This window comes from Drosophila arizonae, chromosome X (genome assembly GCF_054131065.1).
Source record: "Drosophila arizonae isolate 15081-1271.41 chromosome X, UAZ_ARI_1.0, whole genome shotgun sequence".
Lineage (NCBI taxonomy): Eukaryota > Metazoa > Arthropoda > Insecta > Diptera > Drosophilidae > Drosophila > Drosophila arizonae.
In genome coordinates this window covers 18,344,256-18,363,721 of record NC_142927.1, presented here as the reverse complement: position 1 = coordinate 18,363,721, position 19,466 = coordinate 18,344,256, and the positions used below count along the sequence as shown (strand labels likewise).

Here is a 19,466-nt window from a genome sequence, read left to right as displayed (position 1 = left end):
CTAATTTTGGTAGTCTTATTATTACATCTCTCTTAAAATCTGCTCCTGTCCAGATCAACCCATTTTTTTTTTACGAATAATATGATTTCTATTAAGTTTCATTTAGTTAAGAGAATACTTGATGAAGCGCAAAACTAGAAATATAAAGAAACGGCGCATTGCTTTTTATTTGAAATTAAAAGATATTATCATTAAATACTGTTAAGATTTCAGTATGGAGTAATTTGTATATAAATTCTGTGTAAATTGGATTTGAAGACAATATATCTTAAATGAATCGAAAGTTAAATTTAAAAAATGTTAATAAATATAACGGTATAATAGTTGAAGACACATTAGATGAGTACACTCAATAGATATGTGTACGTGTATATATAGATAGATATGCACATATGTACAACATATACTATGTATATAAGTCGTAAATTTCTTCTTATCTGTCTGATTGGGCAAGCCCAAAGCGCTGAGCAAGTTGACATAGTGAAACGAATTTGTGTTTCTCACAACATTTGATAAGCCCGCTATAAATAGATAAACGTGTGAGTATATACCCAACGGTATAGCTAGCCTCTATATAGATAAAGCCTCTAATTTACCTAAGTACATTGCATATGGGAAAACACAGCTAGCAGTAAGCTCAAAGCTCCGTTAGCTGCGTACATATCCGCATAGGTGTGTGTGTGTGTGTGTGTGTGTGTGTGTGTGTGTGGGCGTGCCGCATACGCCCCTTAGAGCTAATCAGTATGTGACCACATCTTGTCTCTATGGAATTTTCTTTCTTAGTGCTCCTTATCGACATGTTCTGTCTCACTCTAACAACTGGCATTCGGCATAGTTGCATTCCTTTCAGTCTCATGGGCGTCCGGCTATTGCTGCGCTGCTCAGAGCCGTATGTGAGAGGAGAGCCGACAGCCGTTGAACCACCACGACTCAATGTTGTCGTAGCTCTGGGTCCTGTGCGTCCAGCTGGGCTGATGGAGGCGAGCGCAGAGCTCACAGAAGGGCGAGAAAGTCGCCAGGTGATAGTGCTCGCGCCACCAGAAGTAGCTGATGTACTCCGCTTTGTCGGCAGCCACGAAGCGCATGTGCTGCGCCAGCTCCTCAACGCTATCGAAGCGATTCGCATCGATGTACGAGTGCGGCGGCAGGAAGCGGCTATAGTTGGCGCCGCCAAACACAACGGGCACTATGTGGCGCTGCAGTGCATCGTACAGCTTCTCGGTGACATAGTCCGTGCACAGCGAGTTCTCGAAGGCCAGGTAGAACATGTAGTCCGTGTCCAGCATCTCGCTGCAGTGCGGATCGTCGCGTGCACAGCTGCAAGCAGAATGGAATTGAATCTCCGGCCAGAGTCGCAAGCCTTCGCGCTACTCACTTGAGTGTGCCGCACTTGCCGTAGATGTCCACCTGGATGTGCTTCTGCAGTGCGGCAGCGAGCTGTTCCCGCTCCGACAGCGTCTGGCAGTGGGACACGAACCAGGCGGCCATCTTGGTCTTGGTGTGCCACAGACTCGCGACAGTGCTGTCGTTCCAGCTGCCCAGGGCTGGCGGCTGACGCCAGTGGGGAAAGGGCGCGGGCGCTATGCGTGCTCCTGTGAGCGTGTCCAGCACGTGGGCATAGGGCCAGACGATGTCCGAGTCCAGGCGATAGGTCATGGTCAGATTATAGAAATGCTGTTCGTCGCTCAGCCGGTGCTTGGTCTCGCCCGGCGGCTCCAACAGGGCGAAGACGTACGCCTGATGTGGACTGCGGCGTGCGGGCAGCGGCAGCAGCACCGGAAACGGCTGCGCCACATGGTAGACGATGGCATCGTACAGCTCCAGGCTGGGCAGGTACTCGTGTCGATTGCTCAGCTCACACTGGTACACCGGGCAGCCGAGATCCTCTCGAAACTGTTGCGGCCCGAGCGTATCGTAGGGCAGACTCCAGCGCCGATTGCCAAAGAAGCTGCTCCACAACAGAATCGTACGCGTCGCTGGTCGCCTGGCCACGCCCACCTGCCCGCCGACCAGGTACTCGCGCAATATGCCATTCTGATTCACCAGCGGCGAATTGTTAATCTTGTAAATCAGCGCACCGAACAGGAACAGGCAGAGCAGCACCAGAGTTAGCGTGCGTCGCATTTGCAGGCGCATATCCAATGCTCACCTAGTTTTCGTTCTTTCCGTTGGAGAAGGCAGCAGGCAGCAGGTAGCAGGCAGCAGGCAGCGAGCAGCTTGAACGGTCATCGGCAATTGGCATGCCCGTCGGATTGCATGCTCCAGGCGTCCGTCCGAGTGCTTAACTGCGATTAGTGGCCGTTGTCGCCTGCCTTTTTGCTGTTCATAGACTAATTGTGTTTGCCTAATGTGCTGTGGTGCTGTTGGTGGTGCTGACGGTGTGAGTCAACGGCGACTACCTGTGAACGTGTTGACGATTAGGCATTATTGATTGCTGTGTCAATAATAAGCAAATGTACTCACACCTTGCCTTCCCTCGATTCACCAACTGATAAGCGGACTTATCAACTGATAAACCGCCAGCCACAGAGAGCGTCAATTGTGTGGCTAATGCTATCAGGGAAGAGATTAGATAATATACAATGGGCTCTGTCCCAAAATGCGCTCAGCTATATAGGACAATCGACTCAAGTAATGTCGCTAGCCAGTGCTTAATTTAAGTTAGTCTAAGACCAAGATTAATAATTTCACATTTAATTAATTTCATTCAAGGCATTTATTGATTACAATTGTAATAACAATATTAAGGTTTCATTTATTTAGAATACACTCGTTGTTCTGAAGCGTCTTAAATTGAGTCTCTCCTCATTTGAACTGTTTTCTACTACTTAAACCTTATGATCTATATATGAGTGTTTTAAGCGTACTTCCACTTATTGAAAGGCTCCAAAATTTCATATGTCTGCATATCGAACACACGTTTTGCACCTGTGCCTTTGTCTCGCATATCAAGTTCTTGGGATATCAAAGCTTAACTTCTACTCTCAATGAAAACTCGTTGTCACTCTCGTACTTATATTAACTTGAACTACAGTATATACATATACATATATATAGTTAATATATTTAGCAAATTTGTACACGAATTTATGCTGCTTGGCTATGGCCGCAGTGAGAGCAGCGCTCGAGCTGATCTCTCCAGTAGTTGGCAGAGCAGCGCAAAGAGCGTGACGAAGCCATAGGCCAGCCATGTCTTCAATATCAAGATTAAGGGCTTCATGCCAGACGCCTACGGACATATATGCATATATATATATATATATATATGTATGTATGTATGTATATAAGACTAAGGTTTCTTCCACTATTTTGGCAACCTTCTCCGATGGCCGCTTAGGCGCTTTTCAGCTGCAACAGTCGATGGCAATGCCAGAGCCAAGGCAGCAGCTGACTATGCATAAATAACAAGTCATTTGAGAATTTGAACACAAGGCTCTTCCAATACAAGCAGCCACACACACCAGCACACATGCAGCGTGTATGCATGTTAAATGACAATATAGTAATATTGTCAGTTGACATGCCCGTGTGGAGTATATACGTATGTATGTATATATACATATACCTATATAAATAGCGTGGTTAGTTTGGCTCAGCCACGCGCTCACGGTAATTGAAGAGCAATCTTTGTACAATATTCATTCATTAACTTAATGGACTCTAGCCATTCCCAATAGTTAATGCGCACATTTGGAGCGTTCTAATTTGAATCGCTTGCACTTGACATTTGGGATCAACTTAAGCAATCTAAGGAAACTAACATATATACATTCTACTTGAAATTATCTTAGATAGTTTGTAGCCAAGTTCAACTTCATATATTATATTTAGTTTCTATTTTATAAAGATTTCTTGTTATCTTCTTCAATTCAAAAAAGAAAAAAAAAATCATATTTAGTTTTACTAAAAGTTTAGAAATTCTCATATGTTGAAAACGAATTTCAAGAAATTTGTGGTTTATTGACTTCTCTTATCGTCTCGCAAAAAAAAGAAAAGGTTTGAATAAATTCATAAGATTAAAGGATGAATCATACTAATAAATTTAATCAACAATTTCCAAAAAAAAAAAGAGAGAAAACAAATGTGAATAAGCAATAATAGAAAATACGACATTAAAACAAGTAAGAAAGCTCTAGTCGAGACTGCTCGACTACGAGATCCCCTGAACCCTTGGAGCAATAGATATTTCAATAATTTTTCGCGACTTTTAGCTTACACAAGAAACACGCACACACACACACAGACAGGCACGTACGCACACACAGGCACACATACACACACACGCATACAGACACACATACACAAACACACGCGCATACTCACACAAACGCATACACACACACACATACACACACATACACATACATACACACACAAGCACCCACGCATAAACGCATGGGCTGCAGTGTGCGCTTACTATGAGAACTTAATTGTTTAATAACTTTTTTTATGGACGTACGATCTTCATGAAACTTTCAGATTATGATTATAACATGAATATGCATGTAATTGCCAAAGCACAAGTCTCTAGTATTTGAAATACGCTTTTTACAAAAGTGAGGGTGAGGGGGTGAATTTAAGGGTGGGGGGTAAATTTTAACAAAAACCGAAATTGTATAAATTGCATATAAGCATACAATAAAAATTTGGAGACTCTAGCAATAAAGGTGTAGAAGATATAATTTTATAACTGGTTTTCGATAAGGTTTTTTATCGATAAAAAAAGATCGGGATGAGTTATCGATTTTTAATGATAAACTTGATATGCGCGCTGTAATTACGGACATTTTAAAAGAAATTTGAAGTCTCTAGCTCTTATATCTTCTGAAATCGACGCGTTCATACATACGGACAGACGGACAGACGGACAGACGGACAGACGGACGGACGGACAGACGGACAGACAGACGGACAGGGCCAAATCAACTCAGCTCGTCACCCTGATCAAGAATATATATACTTTGTGGGGTCTGCCACGCCTCCTTCTCCCTGTTACATACATTTCAACAAAACCATTATACCCTGATTTCCCATTTTCAATGGGTTCAGGGTATAAAAAAAAAAAAAAAAAAATACTGGAACAGTTTTTGGGTGTTTGCTATTCAAAACGGGTAACTAATAACAGAATCATACCTACAGTCGCATGCTAGCACAGATCGCACATGGTTCTATATGGTATAATGGGTACATACATACATACACGTACTATTTACAAATACACATCGATTTTAGATTAACTAGTACATATGTATTATCACAATGGACGACTGCCAGGCAGTCTAGATGCCGCAGCAAGAGCGATGCGCGGCGGCGACAGCGGGGACATTCTCATCTAGATCCGGCTCGACTCCGGCCTCCGAGATCGAGTTTTGTAGGCGCAATGCATTGGTATCGTTTTGCTGCTTACTGCCATGATGGGCCACCATCAGTTGGGTAAGCAGCTCGAACAGTTCGTTGACGCCGTCGTTCTCCTTGGCGGACGTTTCCACGTACTGTGCGCCCACCGTTTGCGCATAGCGCAGCGCCGTCTCATAGCTGATGGCTCGCTGCTCCTCTAGGTCAGTCTTGTTACCCACAATAATCAGAGCGATTTCGCTTCCGCGCATCTGCTTCAGTTCGCGCACCCATGACTTGACCTTCTGGAACGAGTCCTGATCGGTGATATCATACACCAGCAGTGCCCCATCCGATCCCCTATAGTATATGGGTCCTAAGGCATGAAATCGTTCCTGACCGGCCGTGTCCCATATGTTGAGCTGTGCGCGTCTCTCATCTGGCAGCGTCACTTTTTTGGTCACAAACGACGCCTGCAGCGTGCTGAGATGCTGTGTATTGAATTTATCCTCCATGTAGCGCAGCACAAGAGATGTTTTGCCCACACAGCCTATAAATGCGCAGCACATTAGATATGTGTACATATATACATACATATGTACGTATGTATGTAAAAAAAAAAACAATTGCGATTGTTGGTTTAGTCACCTTCGCCCAGCAGCACCGCTTTGAAGTTAAGCGTGGGCCCAGCACCAGGTCTTCGCGAGCTCATTGTTGGTCCACACTTTTACAATTTAATGGGCGATTTCGAATCATCGACGCACTTGAAAATTTTTTAATTGATTTTACGTTCATATATATACATGTAGGAATATTTTTTGTCAAATTGTCCAGAAGAATCGCACGATAATCACCGATACGCTGTGGCGGCATGTCGACTATTCATTGAGACTGATAATTTTAATATTTTTGGTATTAATATTTCAATACGTTGCCGAAATTGCAACAATAACTCACAAAAAATACCATAAAATATCGTGCAGACTATCGATATATATATCGATATCGTGTTCAGGCCGCTTAAGTTTAGCGCGCCGTTTAATTTGGCCTTAAGAAGTTAGCGTAATAAATTGCCAATATAAAATTTCTAGAATTGAATGACAACAATAATAATAACTGTATCAAATAGCAATGGCTTTCATTTCTTTATTGCAATACCATTTAAGCATTCAACTCATACTGCACTTGTTCTCCTCACACAAAATATGTTAAATTCCAGCACATAGCGCACACGGGTCTGGAGGCGTGCGCACATCCGCTTTGACCAAACTGCAGTTGTTATTGTTGTTGTTCATGCGACGGTTGCTCTCAATTGAGGTGACACTACGCCGTGCCATACTTCACACGCTCCCGGAATCGAAGAGGGTGAGAGTGAGAGAGAGAACATACATTCCTTGGTACGCTTACAGTGGGCCGAATATGTGGATGCTGCGTACACAGTAATACTCGACATTCACTCTCCATTCATTAGTCGTGCGAAAGCAACCATCGTACACATAGCCATTCTCGCTCTCTTTCTCGGACGCGCGTTCTGGCTCTCACTCTCTGTCGACTCTGCTCTCATTTGTCGCACGCTCTCTGCATATGGCTCCGGCTCCGGCCCCGGCTCTGGAACTAGCTCTGGCTGAGAGGCTGTGGCATCTGTTTTCTATGACAACGGCAATGGCGCAGCTTTGACTCGTGCTGCCGTTTCATTCTAGAATTAAGTGCCGACACAGCAGGAATATAAAATTTCGCAGCGTCAGGCGCGCTTCGTGTGCCTCCAAAACCCGGAACCGAAACGAAACGAGCCAAACCGAAACGTAGCAAAACGAAGCTAACGTGAATGTGTAACGGTATCGGGCAACGTTGATTGCAATGCAACAAAAACCCAAAATCCATTGAAAACTATAACAATTGCATTGGAAAGCATTCCGAAAAGTTAGTTGATATCAAATAACGGTGGAGCTTGTTAGCTGTTTCACGATTTTTGTGATTTTTCTTTTACTGTGCAAAGAAAGTTTCAAGAAGCCAAATCCCTGCCCTACAAAAACACTCACACACACTTGCAAAATATTTGGTGTACACACACACACACACACGCACGCAAAGTGGTTTTCTGTGTAGGCGCTGCGTTGTCTTCGCCGTTGGCAGCGGCGTCAACGTCGACGTCAGCGTCGCATTTGGCATACATAAAGTTTCGGCCTGCCCGTTAGAATTCAAAAGCCGCATAACGGTAGATGCTTGAGTATCCCTTTTGCATTGCTCTGTGTGTATGTGGGTGTGTGTGTGTGTGTGTGTGTGTGTGTGTGTGCGTGTGTATTTGGTCAGTAAGCCAACAACAATTGCGCAAAAAAGAAAAACAACCAACGAACGGGCAACAACAGCAATTATTTTGTCTGCTTTGAATTTTGCGCTTGCTCTTTCGGGGTTGCTGTTGTTGCGTCTTTCGTATTACGCACTTTCGCACACGAACACACACACACTCACGCATACGCACGCATACTCAAAGGATTTGTGGCGTAAAAGGCGAAATGCGCAGCAAATGCAATTGCCACGCCCCACACCGCCAACCCGTTCTACAACGCAGCGGCTGCTGATTACTTTATGTGTGCGTGTGTGTGTGTGTGTGCATGTGTGCGTGTGTATGTACATGTGTGTGTGTGTTGCTGTAACTCTTGCATTTCTAGGGATACACAGGATACACAAAATGCGCGTTAGCTCCATAAAGTGAAGTGAAAAGCGCCAACAGCAGCAGCAGCAGCAACCATAACAAAGGCCAACAGGCAAAACAGAACAAAGAGCAGGAAGAGTGGAGAGGAGAGGCGAGTAGAGGAGAAGAGCAGAGCAGAGCGGAGCGGAGAGGGAGTGTGCTAAAGGCCAAACAAAAACAATTCACAGCTCGTGTAAAGGAATTTGAGTGAAGCCAAGTGGAGCGCGCAGAGGCAGACAGGGAGAGGGGATATATTCGAGCAGGAAGAGACGAATAGAGCATGGATAGCTCGCCGGATTTGTCGCTGTCGCTGAAATTGCGACGCGGCTCCAGCGACTCGCGCGACAATTTCTACATGGACTTTGCGCAGGGCATCGACTCGGACATCGAGGAGGTGGACAACAGCAATACTAATCTGGACGATGCTCTGGCCTCCGGCTCGGGCATGCAGATGGGTTTGCCGCCGCCGCCGCTGCCAACAGTTCCGCTGAGCGATGAGATGATGCTGATGGTGGCACCGCCGCCGCCGTCGACGACGGGCGCGACGACGACGACGTCGATGATGACGACGAGCACTCTGCTGGGCCAGCCGTTGCCCACGCTGACCGAGACGGACGATATGCCGCCAACACCGACGCCGCCGCCACAGCAGCAGCTGAGCATGGAGGCCAACTCGCCATCGGGCTCGCCCAGCAATTCGGTGCTCGAGCTGGAGCTGATACCACCGCCGCCGCTGTCGCCCATGGACGACGCCGGACTGCGCACCGACGACGACGACGGCGAGGAGACGGACGATGCCGAGGAGGCGATCATTGAGCCGCCAGCAATGATGCAGCAGCAGCAACTGGAGCTGGAGACCGATGCCGATGCGGATGAGGATGAGGACGACGACGATGAGGACGAGGATGATGACAAATCCACACCGCCACCGCCGCTGCCCCCGTTGCCCTCGAATCTGTCGTATGTGCAGGGCAGCGTCACGCCCCCATTGACCAAATCACCATCGACCTCGCCCTCGCCACCGGCCACGCCGCCTCCGCTGCCGGAGCTTAACATATGCAAGATGGTGTCGCCGCCGGCGCAGCACGTCAGCCAGATACCGCCTCTGACTCCCTCGTCCGAGAGCGAGGAGGAGTCGCAGACGAACTCGCAGCCCATTTCCACCAGGCAGCCGGAGGAGCAGCCGCAGCACGAGCCGGAACCGGAACCAGTAGCCCAAACTGAGCCAGCACCAGAGCCGGAGTGTGAGCTGGAGCCAGAGCCAGAGCCAGAGCCAGAACCGGAACCGGAGCGTGAACCCGAAGCTGAACCAGAACCAGAGCCCGAACCCGAGCCGGAGCACGAGCCCGAGCAGCAGCAAATGAGCGGTGGCCAGCAGTTGGCTGCCGAGGATTACAGTCGATCTCTAGACAATGAGGACGAGTCCACGACGATCACGACGCCACCCAGCAATGGCTACTCTGCATCCTCGATCATTGCGCCGCCGCCCGAGAACTTTGGTGAGCTGGACGAGGACAGTGTGGGGCGTGGCTTCATACCGCCACCGCCAGCTGGTCTCGAGGACGCAAATGAGCAGCAGGAGCAGCAGCAGCAGGAACAGCAGCAACAGGATCAGGAGCAGCAGCAAGAGCCACAGTCGCACTCGCTCGACGCCGACGACGATGAGCTGACCAAGGTCGAAACCGACGAGTTGTCCATGGACAAGATGTCGCTTCATGTGGCCGACGAGGAGGGCAACGGCGAGCCAGCCGCCGACAGCATCAGCTCCCCCAGGGCCGCCAGCATTGCCAGCGGCGGGCTGATGTCCACCGGTGGTGCGATTGCTGCCATGGGCACCATGGCCGGCGCTTTGCCCGCATCGCCCAAGTCGGACGGACGCGTGCCCAGTCGCAGCGGCAGCCAGCGCTCCCATGCCGGCTCGCGCACCAGCTCCCAGCACGGCTCTCGCATTGGCTCCCATGCGGGCTCCCATGCGGGCTCACGTGCTGGATCGCGTGCTGGTTCGCGCACGGGCTCAATAGCCTCGGCCGCGGCAGTCGGGCCCGTGCTGTCGCCTCAGGCGTCGCTCAAGTCGCAGGCTTCAGTCAAGTCGCAGGCCTCCATCTCGGAACGGAGTCCCGCTCTGTCGGTGAGGTCATCGCAGCGCAGCGGCGAGCGCGCTCAGAGCCCGCCCGTGGGCGAGAGTGCGCCGGCCATGCCCTCGCCCCCATTGATGCGCAGCTCACCGCCGGAGCTGGCCAAGAGTCCACCGCGGCAAATGCACAGTCCGCCGCGCATCACCACGCCTCCGCGCGTCTGCAGCCCCCCGCTGGTCAGCAGCCCACCCAAGCTGGCCGAGACGGCAGCCGCCGCAGCCGCGGCCTCAATGCCCAACGCCCTCAAGGAGCAAGTCATGTAAGTGAACTCCAAGATTATTCCCTGCTCACATCTATGACTTTACCTGATTGAAAGTAGAATTGATTTGGAGGGTTTTTAAAGGGTTCTAGTACATTTTATTTGTTTTTTTTTTTTTACCTTAACTCTGGATTAGCTAAATGCACTTAAAATATTTTTAATTTGGGTCTCTTCTGGGTTCCAGGGGCTGTAATGCTTCCAATCTTCTGTTCGTTGTCATTGTGATTAGATCGCGCGCTGATTTAGGTGGATGAACATTCCGTCTCTTTTGAAGACATGGTCGCTCGAAAGTATGCAACACTTTTTCGAATTAAGCTTATATGATAAAGAAATATAGTTTCAGGTTTTACGCTATTGGTATAGTCCATAGAGTTCTGAGGAATCATATCACTGCAATATTTTCACAGACTACGAGTATACCCTGAATTCTTTTGTCTACACATTTTGATATCATCAAAATATATCTATTGCAATTATGGCATATTTAAGGTTCCACAGTATCTTATCGAGGGTCAGATTAACCCTCAAATAGGCCCTAGACAACCATTAATTTGGGGGTCCCTGCTTTTCACGGCCCTTCTCTTTTCCCTTTCCCTTTTTTCGATTTTAAAATAACAGTTTAATTTCTTGGGGATCCCAGGCAACTGCCTACTCCACCCACTTGTTAATCCGGTCCAGATGTTATCATCATAAATTTACTGACTATATCCGCAAATCTCCAGGGCCGAATCACGCATTATTTAAATCCATTCGTTTGCTTGGTATTTCATTCTCATCTAGTTTCTGCTCCACACTTTGTTCCCAATCAAGTTTTTTTCGCAACAATTTTCCCATATTCCTTCATATCTTTCACACTTTCCCATCACTTAACTCATTAACCCATTTCTTTGCGTTTACTTTAGGCGTATGGCCCAATCTCTTGAGGCGATTAAATTGATATTTTCTCCTTTATTTTTGCCCCTAATATGAGCTCTCGGCTCTAGACCCGAGTAATAGCTATCTATATAAACCATCTGTTGGCGGCTTGGTGCAGCTTCTCGAATGGCGGGGCATGCCTACTTAGCAAGCACTTTAAGCCACACACAGAAAGCGAAAGATAGAGAGAGAGAGAGAGAGAGAGAGAGAGGGAATGTCTTCCACCCAGTTTTCGTCTTTGTTAATTGCATAAACGTTGCCTTGGCTCTCAGCGGCCGTTGTCTGGTTCCATTAGTCGCTGTTAATAGCCGAGCAAAACTGTTTAACTCGTGCACTCGACACTTGCCGCATGTTGCATGCAGTCCTTGGTCGTCGCCTGGGGCCCGTGTCTGACGCCCGCTACGATGCATCGCGATGGTGGCGCCGCCCAGCGTCCCGCGCCCTGCGCCCCGCGCGCATCCTGCGCCTCACTAGTCGCAGCTACACTTTGCATTAATTAAACATCACGTTTCCAGTGCAACACCCTGACAAGTTGCAAAGCCATTCAGGCCACACGCGGCCCCCACTCAGCCCCCACTCAGGCCACACACGGCCCACGCGGCGTATGCGGCATTTGTTAATGTGCATACGTCAGGTTGGCCGCTGTCGCCAGCATCCACTATGTCAGCAGCAGCAGCAGCAGCAGCAGCCGCAGCAGCAGCAACAGTCGAGCTAATTGGCTCGCCACGAACGAATTGCGCAACAAAGAGCGCGTCTGCGGGTTATTGTCCTCCGCTGATGACACCTGGTGGCGCCCACTGCCACGCCCGCAGTCCGACTCAAACCAAAATGGGTCAATTGAAAGTTGTAGCAGCAGCCAAAGGACCAGTTGCTCACCCAGCCCCCGCTCCTGCCCGGAAGTAAACGTCCATTCAATGCGTGCATGGCATTTGCGGTTTTGTTTGCTCAGCCGGGTCAGTCCTAATGGACATTTCCAGGCCACTGCCCAAGACTGAGAATGAGACTCGCATCAGCTGTGAATGCACATGTACATAAAGACGATTCAAGCCAAGCCAAGTCAACTCAAGTCAACTCAAGCCAAGTCAAGTCACATCACGTTGAGTCGAATGAATGCCTAATGAGCACCATTAATTGGCAGCTGAATAAGCTTTAAGCAATCGCAGTCGACAGGCTCACAAACTATCGATGGATCTCCTGACTCCCCATTCAACAGCCGCCCCATTCAGCTCAACTGGCGATGCAACAAGGCTCGCTGTGCATCCATTTATGCAACGGTCGTGTCGAGGGCAGGTTAACAACCCCAGCACGCCTTCAGAAATCGGATTACATAAAGGAGCGATTGAGTGCATGACCCACAGTAACCACCACCACCAGCAGTCCGTCAGGCAGTCCGGCTGGCTGGCTGGCTGGCAGCTGGCACGGCTTCAGTGTCCTGTCGACTGGAAGCACGCCGCAACGCCAGCCAGAGTCGAGCCGATGTCAAGGTTATTTATGTATAGTTGGCAAGCGAGCCTTGCCACACTTGTTGCGAGTCCCGAGTCGCGTACCCTTAGACCCAAGTACCTTTACAGCTCCATAAGGACAAGTGCCCCGTGCCAGTGCTCGACAATGTTGTCGAGTGCCAAGCGGATAGACACTCCAACTCCAACTCCAGCTCCAACTCCAACTCCAGCTCAAACTGCAACTCAAACTCAAACTCAATCTGAGTCTGAGTCTGCGTCTGTCAACTGCATTTTTTTCTTTCCACATTTTTCATTTTTTTCCTTCTTTTTTTTTCTCAATGTATGTAAACAAATCATGCATATGAATTCATTCCATTGAATGCTTTGTGCGAGTGTGCTTGAGTGTGCATGCAAATGAATGAATGTGTCAAGGATTCGTGTTAACAACCTCGGAGCAGGCAGTCAATGCGTTTATCTCTGCATGTTGACATCCAGCTGTCAATCTAACTATCCATCAAACTCTCTAACAATCCAGCTGCGTCTCTATAAAATTCTGAGCTCTGACAAAGCTCTAGTTGAGTTCAGTATATCCCACTTATATATATATATATATCTATATTGGACTTTACTGTTTATTGCTGACAATCTAACTATCCATCCAACACTCTAGCCAGCTAACAATCCAGCTGCATCTCTATAGATAATATATATTTATCTGCGCAGGTTCTTAGAAATCTCTAGTTAAGTTTAGTTCTTCCAACATAGATCCATAATACATCTGATTATATAACTCGAGATCTCTGAGAACTCTCGGATATTTATGCATCGAACTCTATAGCCAGTAACAATCCAGCTGCATCTCTATAAATAATAATATATGCAAAAGTTCTGCGAGAACTCTAATTCAGTTCAGTTCCTCCGACATATATATTATATGCGAAAGCTCTCTAATTGAATTCAGTTCATCTGGTATATATCTATACTAGATTGAATTGCTTGCTTGTAATGAATAAGCTCAAAAACTATTGGACCGATTTGAAATATATTTTACCATTAGAATCGTACATTATTCCTGATGAACCTAGGCTATAGAATATTCTTGATAACGCTAGATTTGCCAGTAATTTAATACATAGTAGTAAAGTAAAAATGTTATAAATAAACTAAGTTAAAAATCCGTATATCGAAAGCCCAAGGAGAACAACTTCTATTTGAAATTGTCTTTTATTCATTTAGTAGGCATTCAAATCATATAAACATTTTCCATTCAGCACAAAACAAATTTTTTTTTATATAATTTCAAATTGCGCTAAAAACCAAAATCGCAACATTTTCGAATTGGCTTGTAGATATTGGCATCCAGAATAGGTCCGAATGAAAAATCTTCAGCAGAAACTGAAATTCGTCTGGCAAGTCAAAGAGTAAGCACGTCTCAGGGAATCAGAGAAAGAGAGCGAGAGAGAGAGGGAGAGCGCGAGAGAGAGAGAGACAGATGATAAAAACAATATAAGAGTTTTTCACATCCACACACGACAGTCCAGCTCTAAATTTTTGTAGGGACTTGAGATAAGTTTAAAAAACTGAGGGAATCGAGCTACGAGCGTTGCCTTTCATCGCCTTTCAGACCACAGAGAGATAGGCAACAGATGACATCGACTACAGTTCGGTTTAGATACGATCCACAAATCGATTATGCTCGATCAGTTCAGAGCAATCAAATAGTTTTGCTCCAAGTGCTGATGATTATAAGAGCCGAAAATTCTTTTTAGCCAATACTCAACAAATGGGCTAATATTCCGTATTAATAATAGTTTTGAAAAATTGTTAACCAATAACAAATTGGCTAATATTTCGTTCTAATATTTGGCCCAATTCATTGACCACATGAACCTTTATTTTTTCATCAACTTTTTCAAAAGGTTCGCCAAATGCAAAGTAGAGAAGTGATTAAAGCAGAACATTTTATTTATAGGCTATAGTCGATTACCATGATGAGGACGACCCGCTAGTATATTAATATATAAAGTATATATGCATAAATATGAATTTACGCTTTTGGTATTGTTGCCTTTTTCCAAGTTGTCTATTGTAGTCCTCATTTGCCTTAATTACACGTTCGTCGCGCTGGAGTTGCAAATAGCGAGTTGCTAACCCAGCCAGAGACTGTAGAGCTAGACTATGAACACCTCGACATATAGACAAGCACACACACACGTACACACATAAATGTACATATATATACAGATTGAGATTGTGCCTGCTGGGGAACGATTAGTTTCAATTGCTGCAGCCGCGCTTTATGGAGGGGGTTTTTCATTTGTTTGTTTGTTTGTTTTTTTTTTTTCCTTTTTTTATTTCCACATTTTTGTGCTGCTGTTATTAAGCACAATTTAGGCGCACACCGAACTAGTGTGTGGGAGTACATAGCGTATAGCAAATACATAGACGGGAATTAAAACACGTCGCTTGACAATGGCAATGCCACAGATCAGGCTTGATTGGGGTCCGCAAATTGATTTATTTGACTCTGATCGAAAAGATTTCAGTTGAGCTGAGCCGTGGGAAATCTCTGTCTTCCGTCTGATATCAGTTGCTGATCTGATTGGAGCGCAGGGACTTGAGTTATTTGCTTTTAATTGGCCGGGAATTGTGCGGCGAGTGCTGGGCATCTCTTTTGTGCTCGAGTGCCGCACAATCTGGCTGTCGACGGAAGTGTCTGGCACCCGAAATGATGATGGGCAGTGGCCCATCAATGGTCAAGCGTTCGCACTCGCACTCGCACTCGCACACCAGCGCAGATCAGAGCCGAGCATGTATAGTGTAGCGGTATGCCGTAGTGGATGAGCACTGTGGCATTTAGCAGTCGCCCATGGCAACGGCGGGGGCCATTATTTAATTAAGCCACTGTTGCGGCTCTGTCTGCAGAATATCTGCGCGCAAATAATATGCATGGAATGGGGGGGCCTCGTGCATGGCCAGCGACTGCTCGCCGAGTCAGTCAATCGATGTCGCTCAGCGCTGCGACTGCACTTGATCTGCGGCGGGGCCAGCTAAGTAGTAATCCAGTGCTGATTCCATGCCTTCTTCCATTTCCAGCAGCAGCAGCAACAGCAGCAGCAGCAGCCGCAGGCTCTTCAATCGCCCGGATCCCACATTCGCCACGCTCACCTTCCAGGATGAGCAGCCATCGCAGTCGGCGCAGCCAACGCAGTCGACCACTGCGGAGCCCGCTGCCAGCGTGGAGAGCGTGGTGACCAGCCAGCCGCGTGCCCACTTCACGAGCAGCCATCACCATTACCATCTGCCGCACCAGTTCCAGCATCCGCACCATCAGAACCACCACACGCACAGTGTCCGCGTGCCCACGCCCACGGTGCCGAGCAGCTATACGCCGGCCACGGACCCGGATGCCCGCTCGCCGAGCAACCTGCGACGGGCTGCGGCGCCAGCGGCGAGCAGCGCGCTGACGGCGACGCCCAGCGATGCTGGGCACGTGACGGTGTCCGTGTCGCCGGGCCGTATGTCTGCACGCTCCTCGCAGCATCACGTCACCATCGACGAGTCCAACTTGCCCACCAAGTGCAACACGGAGCGTGCCGGGCCCAGCGGCCTGATACTCGTCGGCGGCGAAGGGGATGGCGATGAGAATGCCGGACCCGGCGGCGACAGCTCGGAGCCGCCCTCCTCGCCGGGCAGCAGCTCCCAGTGCCAGGATCGCCAGAGCGGCCAACTGGCCCTCATGTATCATTCGCATCAGCTGACCAACTATCCGGTGATGCCGGCCATCAAGCGCACGCACCGCCCCTCCTTTGTCTATCCGCCAATGCCGCGCGTCAAGGCGTAAGTACTTTAGCTATTCACTTTACCATATATGTATATGTAATATTCCTATTTGATCTCTCCTGCACAGCGGCGATGCTCTGGCCACACTCTTCTCGGCTCTCTACGGCAAGCTGCTCGTCGTCATGGGCGTGGCCTTTCCCATGGCTGAAGTTATTTCCACCTACATACCGCCATCGTTTTATGAAGTAAGTTCCAACTGAAATATATCGAGCTATATATACATATATACATAAATATCATAATGTATATAGTATAATACAATGTATATATATTTAATTAATATTATATAAATATTTATTTTTTTTCATTGAGCGATTATTTCCCTTGAAAAATTTTCGTTTAATAATCATATTAGGCTTATGCTAAAAAATGGATTTGGATATAGATTAGCTATTTACATATATATTAATATTATTATATTTACATTTGTATTTATTCAATATATATTTAATTTTTAATTTAGTTGATAAGTTATTTCTTTATTTAAATTTTCCTATATTTGCAATATTCATATTTCTTTCCTTATTCGTATTATTATTCTTATTCTTACTATTATTATTATCATTATCATTTACAATATTACAAATATTTTTTGAGTTCCTTTATCTAGTCGATTTTTACATCATGTTTTCATAGTTCTGTATTTTTTTATTCATTTTCCATTTCATATTTCTGTATTTTTTGTTTTCAATCCATTTATCTACATCATCTACCTATCTTAGCCAAAAATATGCCAGACCTCTATAAAAGTTGAGTCTTGAATTCATTGATCTATTACAATACCCATATATATCTATAACTATCTATTTATATATCATCTATCTATATATGTATACACCTCTACTTCCTAAACAAGAGATATCCATATAGCTTTAACATTTTGTTAAGCCCAAAGTTAGCCCTAAGTTTTCCATGAGCTGCTAGCTATGCTGAAACATAATTATTTTTTGTATCCCTCATATCTTCATATCATCCGAAACAAAGTTTCTCTTCCATTATCTCCAGCAGCTTCTCTAATGGCAACTTCTGGCTTTCTTCCAGGTTTACTATTTGTATTTGTATATTGGAAGCATGATCTTTTTGCTGTTCATGTACGCCACGCTGCTCTGGGGACGACCCAAGCTGCCGGTGCCCGTGGGTAAGTGATTCATAGTTTTCTACAGCTTTCGAATAAAGTGGACTGATGAGAACTTTGGCATTTACAGCCACCTCGCCGAGCAAGACCACGTCCAAGGTGAACGCCTCGGACAGCATGGACGAATCGGACACGGACAGCACCACGACGCGGCGCCGCATCCAGCCGGCCATACCGGTGCGTCGTCCGTCGCTGCTGTCGCCGCTCGGACGGCAGCATCACTACGGCAGCTTCTACTTGCGCATGGGGGCAGTGGGTGAGTGGAGAGAGAGAGAGAGAGAGAGAGAGAGAGAGAGGAGAGAGAGAGAGAGAGAGAGAGAGAGAGAGAGAGAGAGGGAGAGTGGAGAGAATTGAGAAATTGTTTTCTATTTCCTTACCTGTTGTTGTTGTTGCTCTTTGCAGCATTCGGCATTGGCAGCATGATCTATTCGGGCCTGGAGTTTGGCCAGTACTTCGAGCTGAATCCGGACACCAAGTGCCACAATGTGCTGCTCGCACTGACGCCAGCGACGCGCATGGCCTTCATCTTCATTCAGATGTACTTCATATTCCTGAACAACGAACAGATCAAGGTGTACCGCTACAAGATCATCGCCCGGTTCGGCCTGATGCACATGATCGGCACCAATCTGGCCGTCTGGCTGAACGTGCTGATCCAGGAGACGAAGCACGAGATACTCACCTTCTACAATCCCGAAAATCGCACGCTTCGCATCTCGCATCGCATTCCGGGACACTCGCGCGGACACGCTGTCATCGCCCACGATCCGACGGCCCATTTGCGTGTGCCGCGCGGCCTGAAGGGCCCCTACCAGATCTTCGAGTGCCGGCGCACCAACATCATCGGCACCCTCGTGCAGGACGCCTCGCCCTTCCTCTTCCCCTGCACCATCGAGTACTCGCTGATCTGCGCGGCCATCCTGTACGTGATGTGGCGCAGCATTTCACGGCCACAGACGCCGACGCCCCAGCGACCGGACATGATTAGCTCGCCGATGAAGCGCTCGCCCCACCACTACTCCGTGGACTGTGCCCGGGCCCACAAGGGCCTCTTCGTGGGCATACTCATCCTGGTGCTGACCATCATCTCGCTGATCATCTTCTTTGTGCTGATCTCGCGGCCGGAGTTCGTGGCGCTGGCTGTCACCGAGGTGACCATCTGCGAGCTGCTCATCTACGGCACGGCGACGATAGCCACGCTGGTGGGCATGATCCAGATACGGCACTTGCAGTACGACGCCTATCGCAGCTTCTCCCTGGACGACATCCTGCTGGTGGGCGCGCAGACGGGCTCGTTTCTGTACAACATCTTCACCGTCATTGCCGGGCACTTTACGCTGCGCAGCGACGACATGCTGGTGCCCATCAATGCGCTGGCCTCCATAGTGCAGACCGCCTGCCAGACGATGTTCATCCTGGACGCCAGCCGGCGGCAGGCCGTCAGCCCGGAGCACATACGCAAGAAGCCCGGCCGAGAGATAGTCACGTTCATGCTGGTGGTGAATCTGGCCATGTGGGCCATCAGCACGCTGGAGAAGTCGCGCGCCGAGTCGCATCCCATACAGCTGAACTTCTACGGACTGTGGGCCTGGACCATTATCACGCACGTGTCGATGCCGTTGGCCATATTCTATCGGTTCCACTCGACCGTCTGCCTGTGCGAGATCTGGAAGCGGGCCTACAAGCTAAAGCCGACGTACATGTGAGAATT

At 47.7% G+C, this 19,466-nt stretch overlaps 3 protein-coding genes across 5 annotated transcripts; 1 reads left to right on the top strand and 2 right to left on the bottom strand.

The window, feature by feature from the left end:
* Positions 1-141: 141 nt before the first annotated feature.
* Positions 142-3,866, bottom strand: FucTC (alpha-(1,3)-fucosyltransferase C). 2 transcript variants are annotated; one of them, XM_089476170.1, is made up of 3 exons: positions 2,464-3,866; positions 1,376-2,399; positions 142-1,317 (listed from the first exon to the last, which is right to left on the bottom strand). In XM_089476170.1, exons 2-3 carry the CDS (start codon positions 2,134-2,136, stop codon positions 882-884), a joined length of 1,197 nt encoding a protein of 398 aa, XP_089332296.1. In that variant the 5' UTR covers positions 2,137-2,399; positions 2,464-3,866; the 3' UTR covers positions 142-881. The 2 variants fall into 2 exon arrangements, with proteins under 2 accessions (XP_089332296.1, XP_017870482.1); XM_018014993.2 differs by having other exon boundaries at positions 1,376-3,866.
* Positions 3,867-5,073: 1,207 nt separating this feature from the next.
* Rab21 (RAS oncogene family member Rab21) lies at positions 5,074-6,233 on the bottom strand. The gene is made up of 2 exons (XM_018015003.2): positions 5,983-6,233; positions 5,074-5,884 (listed from the first exon to the last, which is right to left on the bottom strand). The coding sequence occupies exons 1-2, from the start codon at positions 6,044-6,046 to the stop codon at positions 5,280-5,282; spliced, it is 669 nt and encodes a 222-aa protein (XP_017870492.1). The 5' UTR covers positions 6,047-6,233; the 3' UTR covers positions 5,074-5,279.
* A 2,073-nt stretch (positions 6,234-8,306) lies between these two features.
* Positions 8,307-19,461, top strand: OtopLc (proton channel otopetrin-like c). 2 transcript variants are annotated; one of them, XM_018014940.2, is made up of 6 exons: positions 8,307-10,420; positions 15,874-16,617; positions 16,688-16,805; positions 17,662-17,758; positions 17,826-18,011; positions 18,158-19,461. In XM_018014940.2, exons 1-6 carry the CDS (start codon positions 8,307-8,309, stop codon positions 19,459-19,461), a joined length of 4,563 nt encoding a protein of 1,520 aa, XP_017870429.1. The 2 variants fall into 2 exon arrangements, with proteins under 2 accessions (XP_017870429.1, XP_089329577.1); XM_089473451.1 differs by having other exon boundaries at positions 15,844-16,617.
* Positions 19,462-19,466: the final 5 nt, after the last annotated feature.